General features: G+C 38.1%; 2 protein-coding genes across 13 annotated transcripts in view; one reads left to right on the forward strand and one right to left on the reverse strand.

The window, feature by feature from the left end:
* THAP5 (THAP domain containing 5) overlaps window positions 1-14,205 on the forward strand; it is a 145,440-nt gene that overhangs the window by 42,404 nt on the left and 88,831 nt on the right. For 8 of the 9 annotated variants that reach the window (XR_012010653.1, XR_012010654.1, XM_072783465.1 and 5 more), the window contains exon 3: window positions 6,938-7,008. Coding sequence is in view for 7 of the 9 variants with exons in the window: in XM_072783465.1 (XP_072639566.1) it covers window positions 6,938-7,008 (71 nt within the window). In the remaining 2 variants the exon portion in view is untranslated. Of the gene's footprint in view, window positions 1-6,937; window positions 7,009-9,916; window positions 10,002-14,205 lie in introns of those variants that run through there. The other variant, XM_072783460.1, reaches the window with a different exon arrangement.
* GPR141 (G protein-coupled receptor 141) overlaps window positions 1-14,205 on the reverse strand; it is a 46,099-nt gene that overhangs the window by 14,405 nt on the left and 17,489 nt on the right. The gene's annotated exons all lie outside the window — the stretch shown is intronic.

Consider the following 14,205-nt stretch of genomic DNA (forward strand, 5'->3'; position numbering starts at 1 on the left):
CAATAACATTCTGGGTTTGAGCTATTATTTGTCCAGTTAATTGAGTTGTTAAACACTATTCCTGACTTTACTACTTCTACGGGAAGTGAGAGCTGATGTCAGAAGCCCATGAGGTTGAAACTCAGAGACTTCGTGTTTGTACAGAGAGATATACTACTTCATAAGCCACCTTAGCACACTATTTACCACATATTTTCTCCCAAAATAAGGAGCAGTCTGTGAGGTCTTTCCGTTCCTGGGGAGAACTTTGCGCATATCTGTAGGGCTGTAGTTATTAAAGTGTGCTATGAAGTCTGAACCCACAGTATATTCTCAAGCCCTCCATGAGCAAAACCAACAACAGTGATAGAAAACTGCCAGTTCTAAAGGTTCTGAAAGTTCTCCTGTTCAAATTGTAGTTTCCCTTCCCATCTAAATAGGGCTCTAGGAAAATCATTGACCTCTGTCTTGGAGCCCAATATAATCTGTCAACAAGTCAAGATGCGATAGCCAACAGAACACCTGAGGGGGACTGGGAAATGTCTTTAGAGAATGTTGAGCCTCTTTATCAAGGGAAAGATGACATTTCATTTGGGAACTAACATCTGTGGCAGAAGGACATGATAGTTTCAAGGTAAATGAAATAGAAGCTTACACAGAGCAGAAAGACTTTCCTCAAGTCAAAGCGACTGAGAATATAGCCAGACAATAGCCAGAAATTAGCCAAGGCTCACCCTCCTCCCTTCTTTAGTCCCAGGCGTCTCTGAATTGATGCTTTCTTACCAACAGTGGGCAAGTCTATTCAACACAATTCGTTGGTAATGAAAGCTGCCCTGGCACTATGGTGGAAATTTCACATACATTACTTATAATCCTCCCAAGAAGTCTAGGGCATGCGTATTTTTTTTTATCCAAAATATGAGTTGAAAAAATTGAGGCTCAGAGGGTGGCTCAGTTGGTCAAGCAGCTTATTCTTGATTTTTGGTTCAGGTCATGATCAAGCTCTGCCTAGAGCTCCGCACCCAGAAGGGAGTCTGCTTGAGCATTCTCTCTCCCTCTCCTTCTGGTCCTCCCCTCATGCTTTCTCTCTCTTTTTTTTTCTCTCTTTTCTTTCTCTCAAATAAGAAAGAAAGAAAGAAAGAAAGAAAGAAAGAAAGAAAGAAAGAAAGAAAGAAAAGAAAAAAGAAAAGAGAAAGAAAGAAAGAAAGAAAGAAAAAGAAAGAAAGAAAGAAAGAAAGAAAGAAAGAAAGAAAGAAAGAAAGAAAGAAAGAAAGAAAGAAAGAAAGAAAGAAAGAAAGAAAAATTGAGACTCAGGAAAGTTAAGCAACTTTCCCAAGATCACTCAGCTAACAAGTAGCAGCACTGAAGCCCAAGTGTTGAGTGTCACTTTACTGGGTTGCTGGTACAAAAGTCCTGGGCAAAAAAAAAGTAGACATTCCATCTCTGCTTGTTTCTCCGGTGCATTTATTTGTATCTCGTGACCAAGGTATTTAAAGACAATTAATTTGAATACTAGCAGGAGACTTGGAGAGGTAATTAAAATAAGTTCACTCACTATTCTCTAAAGTCAATAAATGTTTGAGAATGAGTTCATCAGACTGCAATATAATAGAAAAAAACTGCATTAAAATTTAACTACCAAAATGTAATTTATCTTACAGATAGATTCCTGAGCCCTTTTCTTAATTCTTTTCACTTTTTGGACTATTAAGTCCTTAACCCCTCCTTTTTGAGATTGAATATCATACTGAGAGATGTTATGGTAGGCCCTGACCAGCTCAACCCAAGAGATCTAGCTCAGGGGAGGCCATCTGTTGCCATCGACAGGCACAAGAGGCTAATATCTTCAAGTGTCTGCTGCCCTGTCCTCAGGAATCCCTGGATAAAGAGCTAATAACTGGGACACAGCCCTCCCAGAAATACCAGGCTCAAGTCATGCCAGCCTTGACTCTGCTCTTTTGACTGGGTCCTGGTTCACTTCCCACCCTCCCTAGATCTTGAGCCTCCCTGAATCCCATCGATTTCTCCTTGTTTTGGTACTCCTTTCTTTCACTCCATTCCCACCCATTTATTTAGTTGTCGCTTTCTGATCAGTGATCTTCCCAGGACTAGTCAGCTCTTCAGAATCTGGTTCTAACCTGACTCTAGAGTTCTCTAGGGCCTACTTCCTCAATTATTCCTGCTAGCCCCTGTTTGTAAGGGCTGTTCCTACTTCTCTTTAACCTTGGTTTATTTCTAATGGAATCTCTGGAAGGATTCAAGCTTTGCCTTATACTCTTATTCCCTCACCTCTTCCTTTCAAAGTTTATTCCCTGCCCTGTCTCACAGGGACTGAACCCTACTGAAAGCTCCAGAGTAGAAGATGCCACTAATTTCCTCAGCTAACTCTCAGCTTCTTTGTTCTTGATTTACTATCCAGTTGCCCCTGAACTGCACATTCTAACTATGGCAAAGGTGAGCTCAAAGACTGGGCAATTCAGGCCTTTTTACAACAGTGATTCATGGTTCTCAGATATATGTGGCAAACGGTAAATTTCAGTATTTTTGAAGAGAGGAACTAAGTCATTAGGAGCATTTTGGTCCTTTGTACAGGAAAATGAGGACCAGTTTGCCAATTAAACTGAGGGTAAAATCCATGTTAAAGTAATTAGAAGAAGCTACCAACAATGCTGGATAAAGGAAGGGGCACCAGATATTCAAATATGGTTCAGAAAACTTCTTGGCAGTTTGTTGTACAGAAAACTCGGGGATCCCTGGGTGGCGCAGCGGTTTAGCGCCTGCCTTTGGCTCAGGGAGCGATCCTGGAGACCTGGGATCGAATCCCACATCGGGCTTCCGGTGCATGGAGCCTGCTTCTCCCTCTGCCTGTGTCTCTGCCTCTCTCTCTTTCTCTCTCTGTGACTATCATAAATAAATAAAAATTTAAAAAAAAAAAAAAAAAAGAAAACTCATGGCTGAATATGATGGTCAAGTAAGGTAAGACTGTGAATTAAAAAGACCTGGCTTCTGCAGTCATATCTTACTCCATCTCTTAGGTCACACGTCCTTCCACATTGGGCTCAAACAACAGAACTACCTACAATACTCCTGGTTACCAAGCAGCTAAAGGCATTTCTTTTGGGCTTCCTGATTCACCTTTCATCTTCTTAAAGCTACCTGATACCAAATCGGCAGCTTCTCTGGATTCTGGCCACAGAATTAACTTCATTCTTGAAAGGCCTTAAAATAGAATATTCAAAAAGGACTTACACTTTAAAGTTCCAAGACTGTCCAAGGGGAAAGGCGGCGTTCACTAGAGATCTCAAACTTGTGTCATTGACTTGGCTTAAATATTTTCCACTAGGTGATGTTTTCTCATCTCAGATGACATTCTAGTATTGCTATTAATGTTCTATATTCATTTATTTATAGCTAGAACTGCTATGTACAATGAGAGCAGAAATGCCCTCCTAGTCTTTCCCATATTTTCTGAGTGCAATGGTGTAGTGGGGTTGAATGGTGACCAGCCCCCAAAGAAATATATCCAAGTCTTAATCCCCCAAGCCAATGAGTTGATCTTATTTGGTAAAAGAATCTTTTTAGATGTACTTGGGGATCTTAAAATGAGATTATCCAAGATTATCCATGTGGGCCCCAAATCCAATTGTAAATGTTCTTTAAAAAGACACAGTGGAGAGGCAAAAGAAGAGAAGAAGACCATGTGAAGACAGAGGCAGAGATTGAAAATATGCAATCATAAGCCAAGGAGTGCCTGGAGTCACTAAGAAGCTGGAAGAGGCAAGGAAGGATTCTCCTTTAGAGGCCTCAGAGGGAGTGTGACTCTTTTGGCACCTTGATTTCAGATGTCTAGTCTCCAGAGCTGTAAGGGAATAAATTTCTTTTGTTTTAAGCCACCAAGTTTGTGGTAGTTTGTTATGACACCCTTAGGAAACTAATACAGGTGACCATAATTTTGGTGTTTGCATTATCACCAGGAGAAGGAAATCTGAATTGTGGAAGAGCCTCTGGGTGTATAATGTCAGAACCACCCAGATCTGTGTGGACATATTCAAATACAAATTGCACTGTATACCACAGCCTTCCCAGATTACAGGAGAAAGTTAATATCATCTGATGAAACTCCCTATTTACAAATATAATAAAGCTTACTCTTCATGTCTCAATAGTGTCCCTCACAAAACTTATCAGGAAAACCTAAAATAGAAGAGTTTTATGAATCTGAGCTCTGTTTGAGACACTGTCTTCAAATTCCATGCTGTTGGTGGGCATGTGAAACTTAAAATCCTTGAAGTATTTTTATATTCTCTATCACCGTTGTTATCTCAGAAGAACCCACACTTATGTGGATGAGGTTCTAGTATCAGTTCATCTCTTATTCCTGCTTAGGGCAAACATCATATTTCCTTTGCCTATAAGAGGCTTTTCAAAACGTTCCATGAATTCATGTAGTCATTCCATTTACTTCAAATCAGGGCTCATCAGCAGAAATGACTTTTTAACCCTCATCTTCTCTAAAGCTTCTGTTTTATCCTGAATCACCATTCCCTGCCTACATAACATTTAATACAATGTCTGACTATAAATGTGCCTATTATTTTGTATATTGATTTACCTTTTCCTTCACTAGATGAGAATCTCCCATGAAAGCAGTGATCATGACTATATAGTTCATTACTAGTACGATGCTGGATACATAGTAAACACGAAATATTTTGTTGAATATTTGTTGAATTTAATGCTTCTCATCTCTCTTACAAGGTATAAACCTTCTAATGATGGCAACTTTCAATGTAATTGTCTATTTAATCCGAAAGAGATGAAGCAATACATTGCAAAGCTATGAGAGCAGAGACCTATTTCCTGGTGTATTACCTTTAAACACTCTTATTTAAGATGCATATGTTTTCCCAAGAAATTGAAAGATTATATAGTAATGAATGAGTATAGAATGAATCACTCTGCTCTCAAGAAGCTTATCATCTACTGAAGGAGGCAGATACATGTAGTAGAAATACACAAAGGTAGAATGAGAGAGTGCCTTGAGAGCAGAGTGTTGGGAGAACAAGCTGAACTGGGAGAAGGAGAAATCCAGAGAAGCTTCACAGGAAAGGCTACTTTTGAAATGGAATTGAAGGATAGAAAGGATTTGGTAGACAAAATAGGGGAGAGAAGGAGAAGACAGGAAATGTCCAGAAATAGAACAACATGAGACTCAAAGGACAGACACCAAACTTGGAAAGGTTTGTTTAATGAACAGCACAGTCTTCTTCATTATAGCCTGAACACACGGATCAGCAAATATATACTCTATGTGTAGACTTTGATTATCTAGGCCTAGTTGTTCAGATATGTCCTCAATCTACTTAACTCCAGGAGGAAATAGGGTGACAAGGTATATTTGTATTTCTCTTTTATTGGTTCTATTTTAGACCATATGCTTTAGACTATAGGGAAAAATCACAGCTTTTTGCTTTCATAGATTTGAAAGCAGTTTCTCATTCTTTTCACAAGACCTCAATCTACATTTTCTGGCCTCATTCCCTGTTGAGGGTTATTATGTGTTTAAGAAACGACAAATGTTAACCATAGCCAGACACATAATTAGAAAAGCCCCTCTGGAATCAGAGACCCCCATGGTTTGGACATGTCCTTATTCCCTTCTAATCACAGTCATCATGGAAACTTGAGGCTCACTGGCTAGGGAACCTTTCACATATCTTCCTGGGCACCTTATATAGAACTAGGCTTTAATAAATGTTCATAACACCCTTGGCCCCATGAGAAGCACTTATCAAACTCCAATCTGTAAAGGAAAATCTTCACTTTAATGTTTGGATACAAAGTTTGAGTTGAAAATTTGGCTGGAAGTTTAGCAATTTTATGTCCTTTTTTTTTTTTTAACACATGAGATACAAGCAAATAAATAAAGTTGAAACTTCATGCAGAAATAGAAATTCTTGGGGCGCCTGGATGGTTCAGTTGGTCAAAAGTCCAAGTCTTGATTTTTGGTTCAGGTCATGATCTCAGGGTTGCAAGATCAAGCCCTGCATCAGGCTCCACACTGGACATGGAGTTTGCTTAAGATTCTCTCTCGCACTCTCCCTCTGGCCTTCCCTACCCCTTGCTCATTCTCTCTCTCTCTCTCTCTCTCTCTTTCTAAAAAAAAAAAAAAAAGAAAAGAAAAGAAAAGAAAAGAAAGAAAGAAAGAAAGAAGAAAGAAAAAGAAAAAAAAGAGAAATCCTTAAGAAGAGAACTACTTGAACAAAGAAATACAATTTGTGGTACACTGGCTTCCTGAGCAACAGAACTAACTGAAGGAGTTAGTTACAACTAACTTTAAGCCAACAAGAAGTTACAACTTTCAGCCAACAAGAAATCATGCTTTCATCCGTATGCTTATTTTTTTGGCCATCTTTATTAAGAAACTAATCCCAAATAAAATAATGAAATGGGGTAATTTTTTTCTTCAGGGTGCTATGTTTCTAGCTATTACCTCTTGTTCTAATCTCCCTGTCTATCCTATTCCCTAACAAAGCTTGTTTTTTCCTGTGTCCTGATTTCTCTCAGCAACATATCACACATGATCAAGAAAATGCCTAACTAGTCCTTTGTGTTCTAAGTCGTATTTCAACTCTTTCAAGAATTTTCTATTATTCTTCCAGAAATGTAATTATCTTTGCCACCCCAGTAGTTGTACCAATTTTGTTTCACATCATTTCAAGTTTTGTTATGGTTATTATTTTAGCTCTTTCCTCTCCATAATAAATATATAGACACGTAGGGAAGAAACTATGTTTATTTTTTTATTTTTATTTTAGTTTTCCCCACAGTTCTTAGGAAGACCATTTGTTGTCTACATGGTTCATTGAAAGAATGAATAATATTGCAGATGGTTGTATTTGCCTGCATCCTCAGACTCTAGTTCTGCCTTCCTCAAAATTCATCATTTCCATTTCAGAATCTATGTCATTCTGAAGAAATTGACTCCATGTCTCAACTCCAAAGATGGGACTCTAACCTGAGGCTAAGGTAAACTGAGCAGTACATTTAATTATTTAACTTACATCTAATCACAATTATTGGTTCACGATGGATTTATGACCCAAAATTGGTCCAACTGGAAAGAATTTCAGGACTCTTTATTGTTTAAAGTTTTTTTTTCATAATTTGGAGGGTTTTTAAAAATTATTTGAGAGAGAGTGTGTGTGTGTGTAGTGGTAAAGGGAGAGGGAGACAAGTATATTCTCCACTGAGCGTAGAGCCAGATGTGGGGCTTGATCCTACCATCCTAAGATCATAACCTGAGCCGAAATCAAGAGTCAGATATTTAACCAACTGATCCACCCATGCGCCCCAGGAATTTCGGGACTCTTTCTGGGAGTGCTGGCAGGGCAAATTCTCTTGTTTTAGAGAGTCGAGTGTGTGTATTTGAGACTTAGAAGTGCTGCAGTCATATTACTGCCATTAACAGAAGTCAACATATAGTAAGTTCATGATGCTGATACTGCTTAGCAGGATACAAGTTTACGTATCTAGTATAGGAAATATGTTCTAATAGAAAAGAGAACAGGAGGAAAAATCCCAAGTTTTGAACCCGTCAATGTCTGATAACAACACAAAAGTTAAATTAGAGTTATCTTCAGTTTGCATTAATAAAAATGCTATTATTTCCCCTCTGTAATGTGGGCCCAATAACAAGATGAATTATGTAAAGTACCCAGCATGGGGCTAGACACTATGCGGCTACTCCATAAATCTCAATAATTTCTTTTTTCCTCCCCATCTAGAAGTCTTTTTTAAAAGACAAACTCAAAAAACTGAAATATATCAATAATGAAAAATTCTTATAATATGCTTTGAAGAACTCAGGATATGATAAATCGTGCTCAGGAAAGAAACTTCATCTTTCAGCCTTCATGAGGGTATAACTAACCCAAATCAGAACTCACTGAATTTTGCAAAACTCCTAATGTTTGAGACAGAGATCAATGGCAAGCCATTGCAAATAAGGTAACAGCTTACATCCTGTTTCTACACATCTGAGTAACAAACCATGGTGCAACAGTGTTTGCTTCAAATATGGCAGGTCAAAACACAAAAGTAAATTCTTGATTCCTTGGACCAGATCTGTACATTTTAAAATGTTCATTGGAAATTGATTTATTTAAGGTTATTTGGATAAATTCAAGTTTATTTGGCTCATTTTTGGGTTATTCTATAACTTGAATCATTCAAGAAGTTAGGTAACCAGCAATTAGTTACCAAGATTTCCAAGTTCCTGAAGAATCTTGTTACAAATCTAACACTCTAAAACCTAGTAGACTATAAGACTGCGTAGTAACTATGTTCTACTAAGATATTTATAACTATTTCATTATAATGTGAGGAATATTCACTCTTTTATTATTCCCAAGTTCTAGAGCCCTATAGAAAAATACAGTCCTTTGGAGTCAAATTAACTGGCTAATGCTATTACCAAAAATGCACACTATCATTCTTTCAGTTACTATGATTAAATATAGTAATTTAAGTGATGCAAGAGAAAAGTAGCCTGAGCCTAGGTCCCAGCTCTGCCACTTATTAACTGTATAAATCCCTTTACTTCAAAGTATAGCCTTCTCAGCTTTATGGAGGACAATAACACATGCTCTGCCAAACCCATGGGCTTTCAAGAGAATAGAAAGGGTCCCAACCAACATTTGCCACCAAAACACCTGGCATAAAACCTACCCCTCACTGTATCTCAGTGGAAAATCTAGAAACCCAGGTCAGGGAGTAGGTGGTGGGTGGTAGGGAAGGGGATTTAAATAAAAGTCATGCAGAAAATAATAGGGGGATCCCTGGGTGGCTCAGAGGTTTGGTGCCTGCCTTCGGCCCAGGGCATGATCCTGGAGACCCAGGATGGAGTCCCACGTCGGGCTCCCTGCATGGAGCCTGCTTCTCCCTCTGCCTGTGTCTCTGCCTCTCTCTCTCTCTCTCTCTATCTATCTATCTCTATCTCTCATGAATAATAAAGTTAAAATCTTATAAAAAAAAAGAAAATAATAGGAAAGTCATTGACTTTGAAGTTGAACACAACCATATTTGAAATCTGATACTATAACCAATTTGATTTTTAAGCCATTTATTTATCTCCCTGAATTCAGTTCCCCCATCCCCATTTGTATAATGGAAATTATACTGTCAATATTGCAGAATTGTTAAGTGAGACAACAAAGAGATTAAAAGGGTCCAGGAAATTGTTAATAAATGGTGGCTGAAATTACACAGGATATTCAAGTAGAGAAATAAGGTTTCAGTCATGTAAATATTACAACTAATGGGTACTTTGAGCCATGAATTGGAGGTTCTTCAGCAGCAAGACAGCATGTGTTGAAGATGGTATATACTTAAAGTGATGGAGCAGTTGAAGCTAGAGTTGGGAACTTTCATTAGCTAATAAGGCTCCACACGGGCAAGTGTAACATTGGCCCCATGTGGAATACAGAAAAATTAAAAGAATCTAAGCAGCAAAAGAGGAACAGAAATCTAAACAAGAGATAGTCCTTGGATACATTGGCTGAGGTAGTTTTTAACAGTTTACCCATAAGAAAGCATTATGGATTAGCATCAGAATCCAATGGTATTTTATCTGAATTTTCTTATATGTAATAATGTTTAATTTAATTGATAACATGCCATATATATATATTTGTGGCAGGAGCATTATTTGCCCAGTTCTTCGCTCTCCACCCCTGTGTGTACACCAGTACACATGTGATTGTGCAATCCCTCCCACTGCAGGAAGAGCTTGTATTTCCAGTCCCCTTGACTTTAAGTTTTGCCAGATGACTTGCTTTGGCAAATAGGCTAAGGTTTTAAAGTGACAGGGTGCCAGTTTTAAGCTTAGACCTTAAGTGGCAGTATTTCTGCATATTTCCTGTGCCTCTGCCATTAGCACGAGAAGAGCATACTGGGCTAGCCCCTGGTCCCAAGAAGAGGATGGAAGACACATGGAGTGGAACTAAACCATCCAATAGATCCCAACTTGAGTCAGCAGGCACCAGATGTGGGAGCAAGCTAAACTGAGGTCTACAGAACCACCCCACTCAGCCTAGACCAACTGGCTGACTCTCAGCCAATACATAGGAACATAAAGATAAACAATTGCTTTTTTTTTTAAGCTACCGAGTCTTGGGATGAGTTATTACACAGCATTTTGCTGGCAGTAGCTAACTGAATACACTATTCTTAAGAGGCGTCTTGTTTTTAATGTATTGTCCCTATCTGCTGATTCATCAGAAAGGCAACCACGGTTTCCCCTCTTTCAGGTGTCAGATGTGCTTTAAAAGAAAAAAAATGCTTTATGACCTGATACATTATCTTGAGAAGCAGAGAAAAGTAGTATGATAAGTGAATAACAGTCTAGTTTTTATGGTTCAGACAAACGTAGTATTAAGTATGCAAAATTGATCACTATATTACCCTTTTTGTTTTTATTTCTTCCACGCTCTTTAGTATTGTCTTATCTACTCCCCACAGGTAAACTTGTCAGTAATCTGAGTCTCTTTCTTTTCTTTTTTTTTTTTAAAGATTATATTTATTTATTTTTGAGAAAGAGTGAGAGAGGTAATCTGAGTCTCTTAATCACCAGTACTAATTCTTAGGTCCTTCTCCATACAACATGTGCACCTATGAACACAAGCCTAGGGAATGTGGAGGTAGATAAATCTCTGTTATCAAGGCATCCATGGGCAGAAACTCAGTTATTCCTCTCTTCTTATGTCCAAAAGCCTGTAGAAACTTGTGACACAAGTAGTTACTCTGAGATTGTTGAATTGTTATGAAGTAAAAGTATTTATCCTACCTTTTGGGGTATCTGTCATCTATTTTTACTATACACAGAGGGCTGAGATTTCCAAACCTCTGACACTTTTGGCTGCATTTAATCAAACCTTGAGCTTATTATTCAGGTAAATCAGTGTGTCTTTTATGGAGTTGGAAATTTGCATTTCTAGGATACCTAGTTCACTAGATCACTCCTTGTTTAAGAATGTCTAAATATATCCTGCAGAAAGTATTTAGGGCCAAGAAAGGGATACAGGCAGAAGCTATGATATTTCAGAGAAAGATTTCATATAGATAGGAGACTCACATAAGATTTCCTGGTGGTGTTTGAAACCAGCTTATATTGAAATCAATGGCTTAATTTGCCAGCAGGGGTAGGTTGTTTTTTTTTGTTGTTTGTTTGTTTGTTTGTTTTTAAGAACCTGATTTTTAAAAGGAGGATTTAACCTAGAGTGATTAATCTGTGATGAAAATTTGAAGACACCAAGTAGATTGAGGGAGGCAAACTACCTAGCTAATTCACAGTTCACCTGCTCCAAGACCCCATGACTTGATTTTTGCAGCATGTGTTCACAGTGCTTTTCCAGGTGGCTTGAAGTGAGTTTCTCTGTACTTTTAACAGAGCTGTAGCCAAGAAAATGCTCACTTTGATTATTTATCAGGAAACCTCTAGATTGGTGCCACTCAAGGTTAATCCATGCATTGGTAGCACTGACCTCACCAGGGACTCATGCAGACTGAATCAGAATCTCTGGGCTGATGCTCAGTGATCAATTTTCAAACAAGTTCTTCAGAATATTCTTGACCATACTAATATTTGAGAACTATTGACTTAATTCACCTTGAGCAAGTCACCTCTCTGTCCTTGGGGTATCTGTCCACAAAATGAAGAGGTCAAGTTGGACAATGTCAATAGAGCCTTTGGAGCTCTGTCAGTATCAGTCTCTCCCCTGCTTTTTTTTTTTTTTTTCAGTTTTGATTCATGATTGTGACAGTGTATAAAGGAAGATTTTAAGAGCCAGATCATGTGGTAAGTCATCCCCATTTTCACCCTAAAGAAACTGGACCACTAGTTAAAATGAATACATGGAATATTTGATTAAGCAAGTATGGAATTCTGAAACTCAAGAGGAAAAAAGTCATCCTGTTATATAGATAGGTAAACAGCAATTAAAATTGTGTAGGGATCCCTGGGTGGCGCAGTGGTTTGGTGCCTGCCTTTGGCCCAGGGCGCGATCCTGGAGACCCGGGATCGAATCCCACGTCGGGCTCCCAGTGCATGGAGCCTGCTTCTCCCTCTGCCTGTGTCTCTGCCTCTCTCTCTCTCTCTGTGACTGTCATAAGTAAATAAAAATTTAAAAAAAATTGTGTAAGCAAGACAAAAATACCTTCTTAATACATCCTAGCTCTATCCAGAAACAATGACCACCACAATAACAAGAAGCATCCCTGGCACCCAGATTGTGGGCTTTAAATATAATTTCCCTAATGAGCCAGAGCTGCCTGCTAGAGAAAAGTGAGGGAGAGGAAAGAATTCTAGGTTTTAAAAGTTATAATAAACATATCAACAAAGGCAATGTATAGGCCCTGTTTGGAACCCAACTCAAGAAACCCAACTGAAAACAGTATGAGATGATAAGGAATATTTCAACAAAAACAAACTATCTGAAAACACTAAGGAATTATTTTGGGGCAAGATAATAGTATTATTGTTATTTTTTTTAAAAAAGGCATCCTTACTTTTTAGAAATACATATCAAAATACTTATGGATATTATATCCAGGGTTTTCTTTAAAGTGATTGGGTTGTAGGGTTTAAGGAAAGGAAGAAATCAAACCGGAGTTGTGACTCAAGTCATAGCGGGAGTAGCTAGATAATTGGTACATGGGGTTTCATTGCTCCTTGCTGTGCTGTATATTTCAATTTTTTTCTATAATGGCATTTTAAATTGTTAATCTGAAAAGAAAAGAATAAGGGCAGAAAATACCCCCCCCCAAGACAAACAATGAAAGATAGATACACTTCCATTTTCTATACTGAAGAGTGAATATGGTTAAATTCAATGCCTCCAAAGGAAACATTGCCAGTGGGGGGTCCCTCCAAGTGCTCTCACTTTTTCTACTTGGAACCCATCCTTGTTTTACCCTCTGCAGACAGGGCATTGTGAACAAAGAATCCATGCTATGAAACGAGTGCTGAGCGAGTGTTAGTGCAGGCGTGCTGGGCGCACAACAGGCACTCAACAACTGTTCACTCAATAAGAAATACCTTAAGTAGAAGGAGAGGCCAGTTGAGTCTGTCTGACTCCAACAGACACATTTGAGTCCCTGCTCCTGTGCTCCCTGCTCTCACATTCAATCCCCAAACCTTCCTTGCCCTTCGCCCCTAGGTGTCTACCATGCCCATTGGGAGTTACTTGTGATGATCTGATCTATACTGTTGGCAGAAACATCTAGTTTAAGACTGCCCTTTACAGATACTTCTTTTATCTGTGCCTTTAATGAATTGTGCTGACAGGGTAAAGTGATCTGTTATCAGTGGTTTTCAAATAAGTGAAAAATGAAATGGTAAGATCTTTTTCACCTATAAAGTTAGTGAAGTAAAATATCATGACAGTCATTAGTGCTGGCAAACATGAGGTGACACTGTTTATTAGAGTTGAAATTGGGATCACATTTCCAGATGTCCATTTGGCAATTAATGGCTAGATCACAAATAGCAGTTATGCTCTTTAAGGAAGTAATCCCTCTTCTAGGAATTATTAAGAGCAATACTAGCAATATGTATAAAATGTACAGATTAGAGGCAAAGAGACTGTTAATGGTCAGTTAATTATGTTATACACATATGACCTATTAAGCCTCTGAAATAATGCTTAAATAACATAGAAAATTCATGTGATAGAGAAGACAAGACTGTTTATACACTGATGTCTATATAATCTGAATATGTATTTATTGAAAATGGCTCTATCAAATATTTAAGAGTAATTGGTTTGGGCAGTTGGATTATGAATGATTTTCATTTCTTCCTGTTTACTTTTTCAGTGTTTTTTGTAAAAATTTTTTGTGATTAGAAAAATACTATTTTCATACTCATAAACATTTTTAAACATTAGTTCTAATATTTCTTCCCACAAAATTGCCTTATACTTCTTAATTGCCTGATGTTAATGACTTTGATGGCAGAAACAAAACAACCATTATAGATACACTCAGGATAGGTGCTATTGCTTGTGCATTTAATATAGTTTTCCTTGGCTCAGTTAAAAATATAGTTTAGTAAGAACTCCATCTCAAGGTCACTTGGATGATAAATGAGACACTATCTAGAAAGAATCTGTATAAGCCGTTAAGTTGTTTCCTTTGTATGTAAAATGTTGAGGAGGCTTGGGTGAG

The sequence above is a fragment of the Canis lupus genome, chromosome 18 (genome assembly GCF_048164855.1).
Source record: "Canis lupus baileyi chromosome 18, mCanLup2.hap1, whole genome shotgun sequence".
Taxonomy (NCBI): Eukaryota; Metazoa; Chordata; class Mammalia; order Carnivora; family Canidae; genus Canis; species Canis lupus.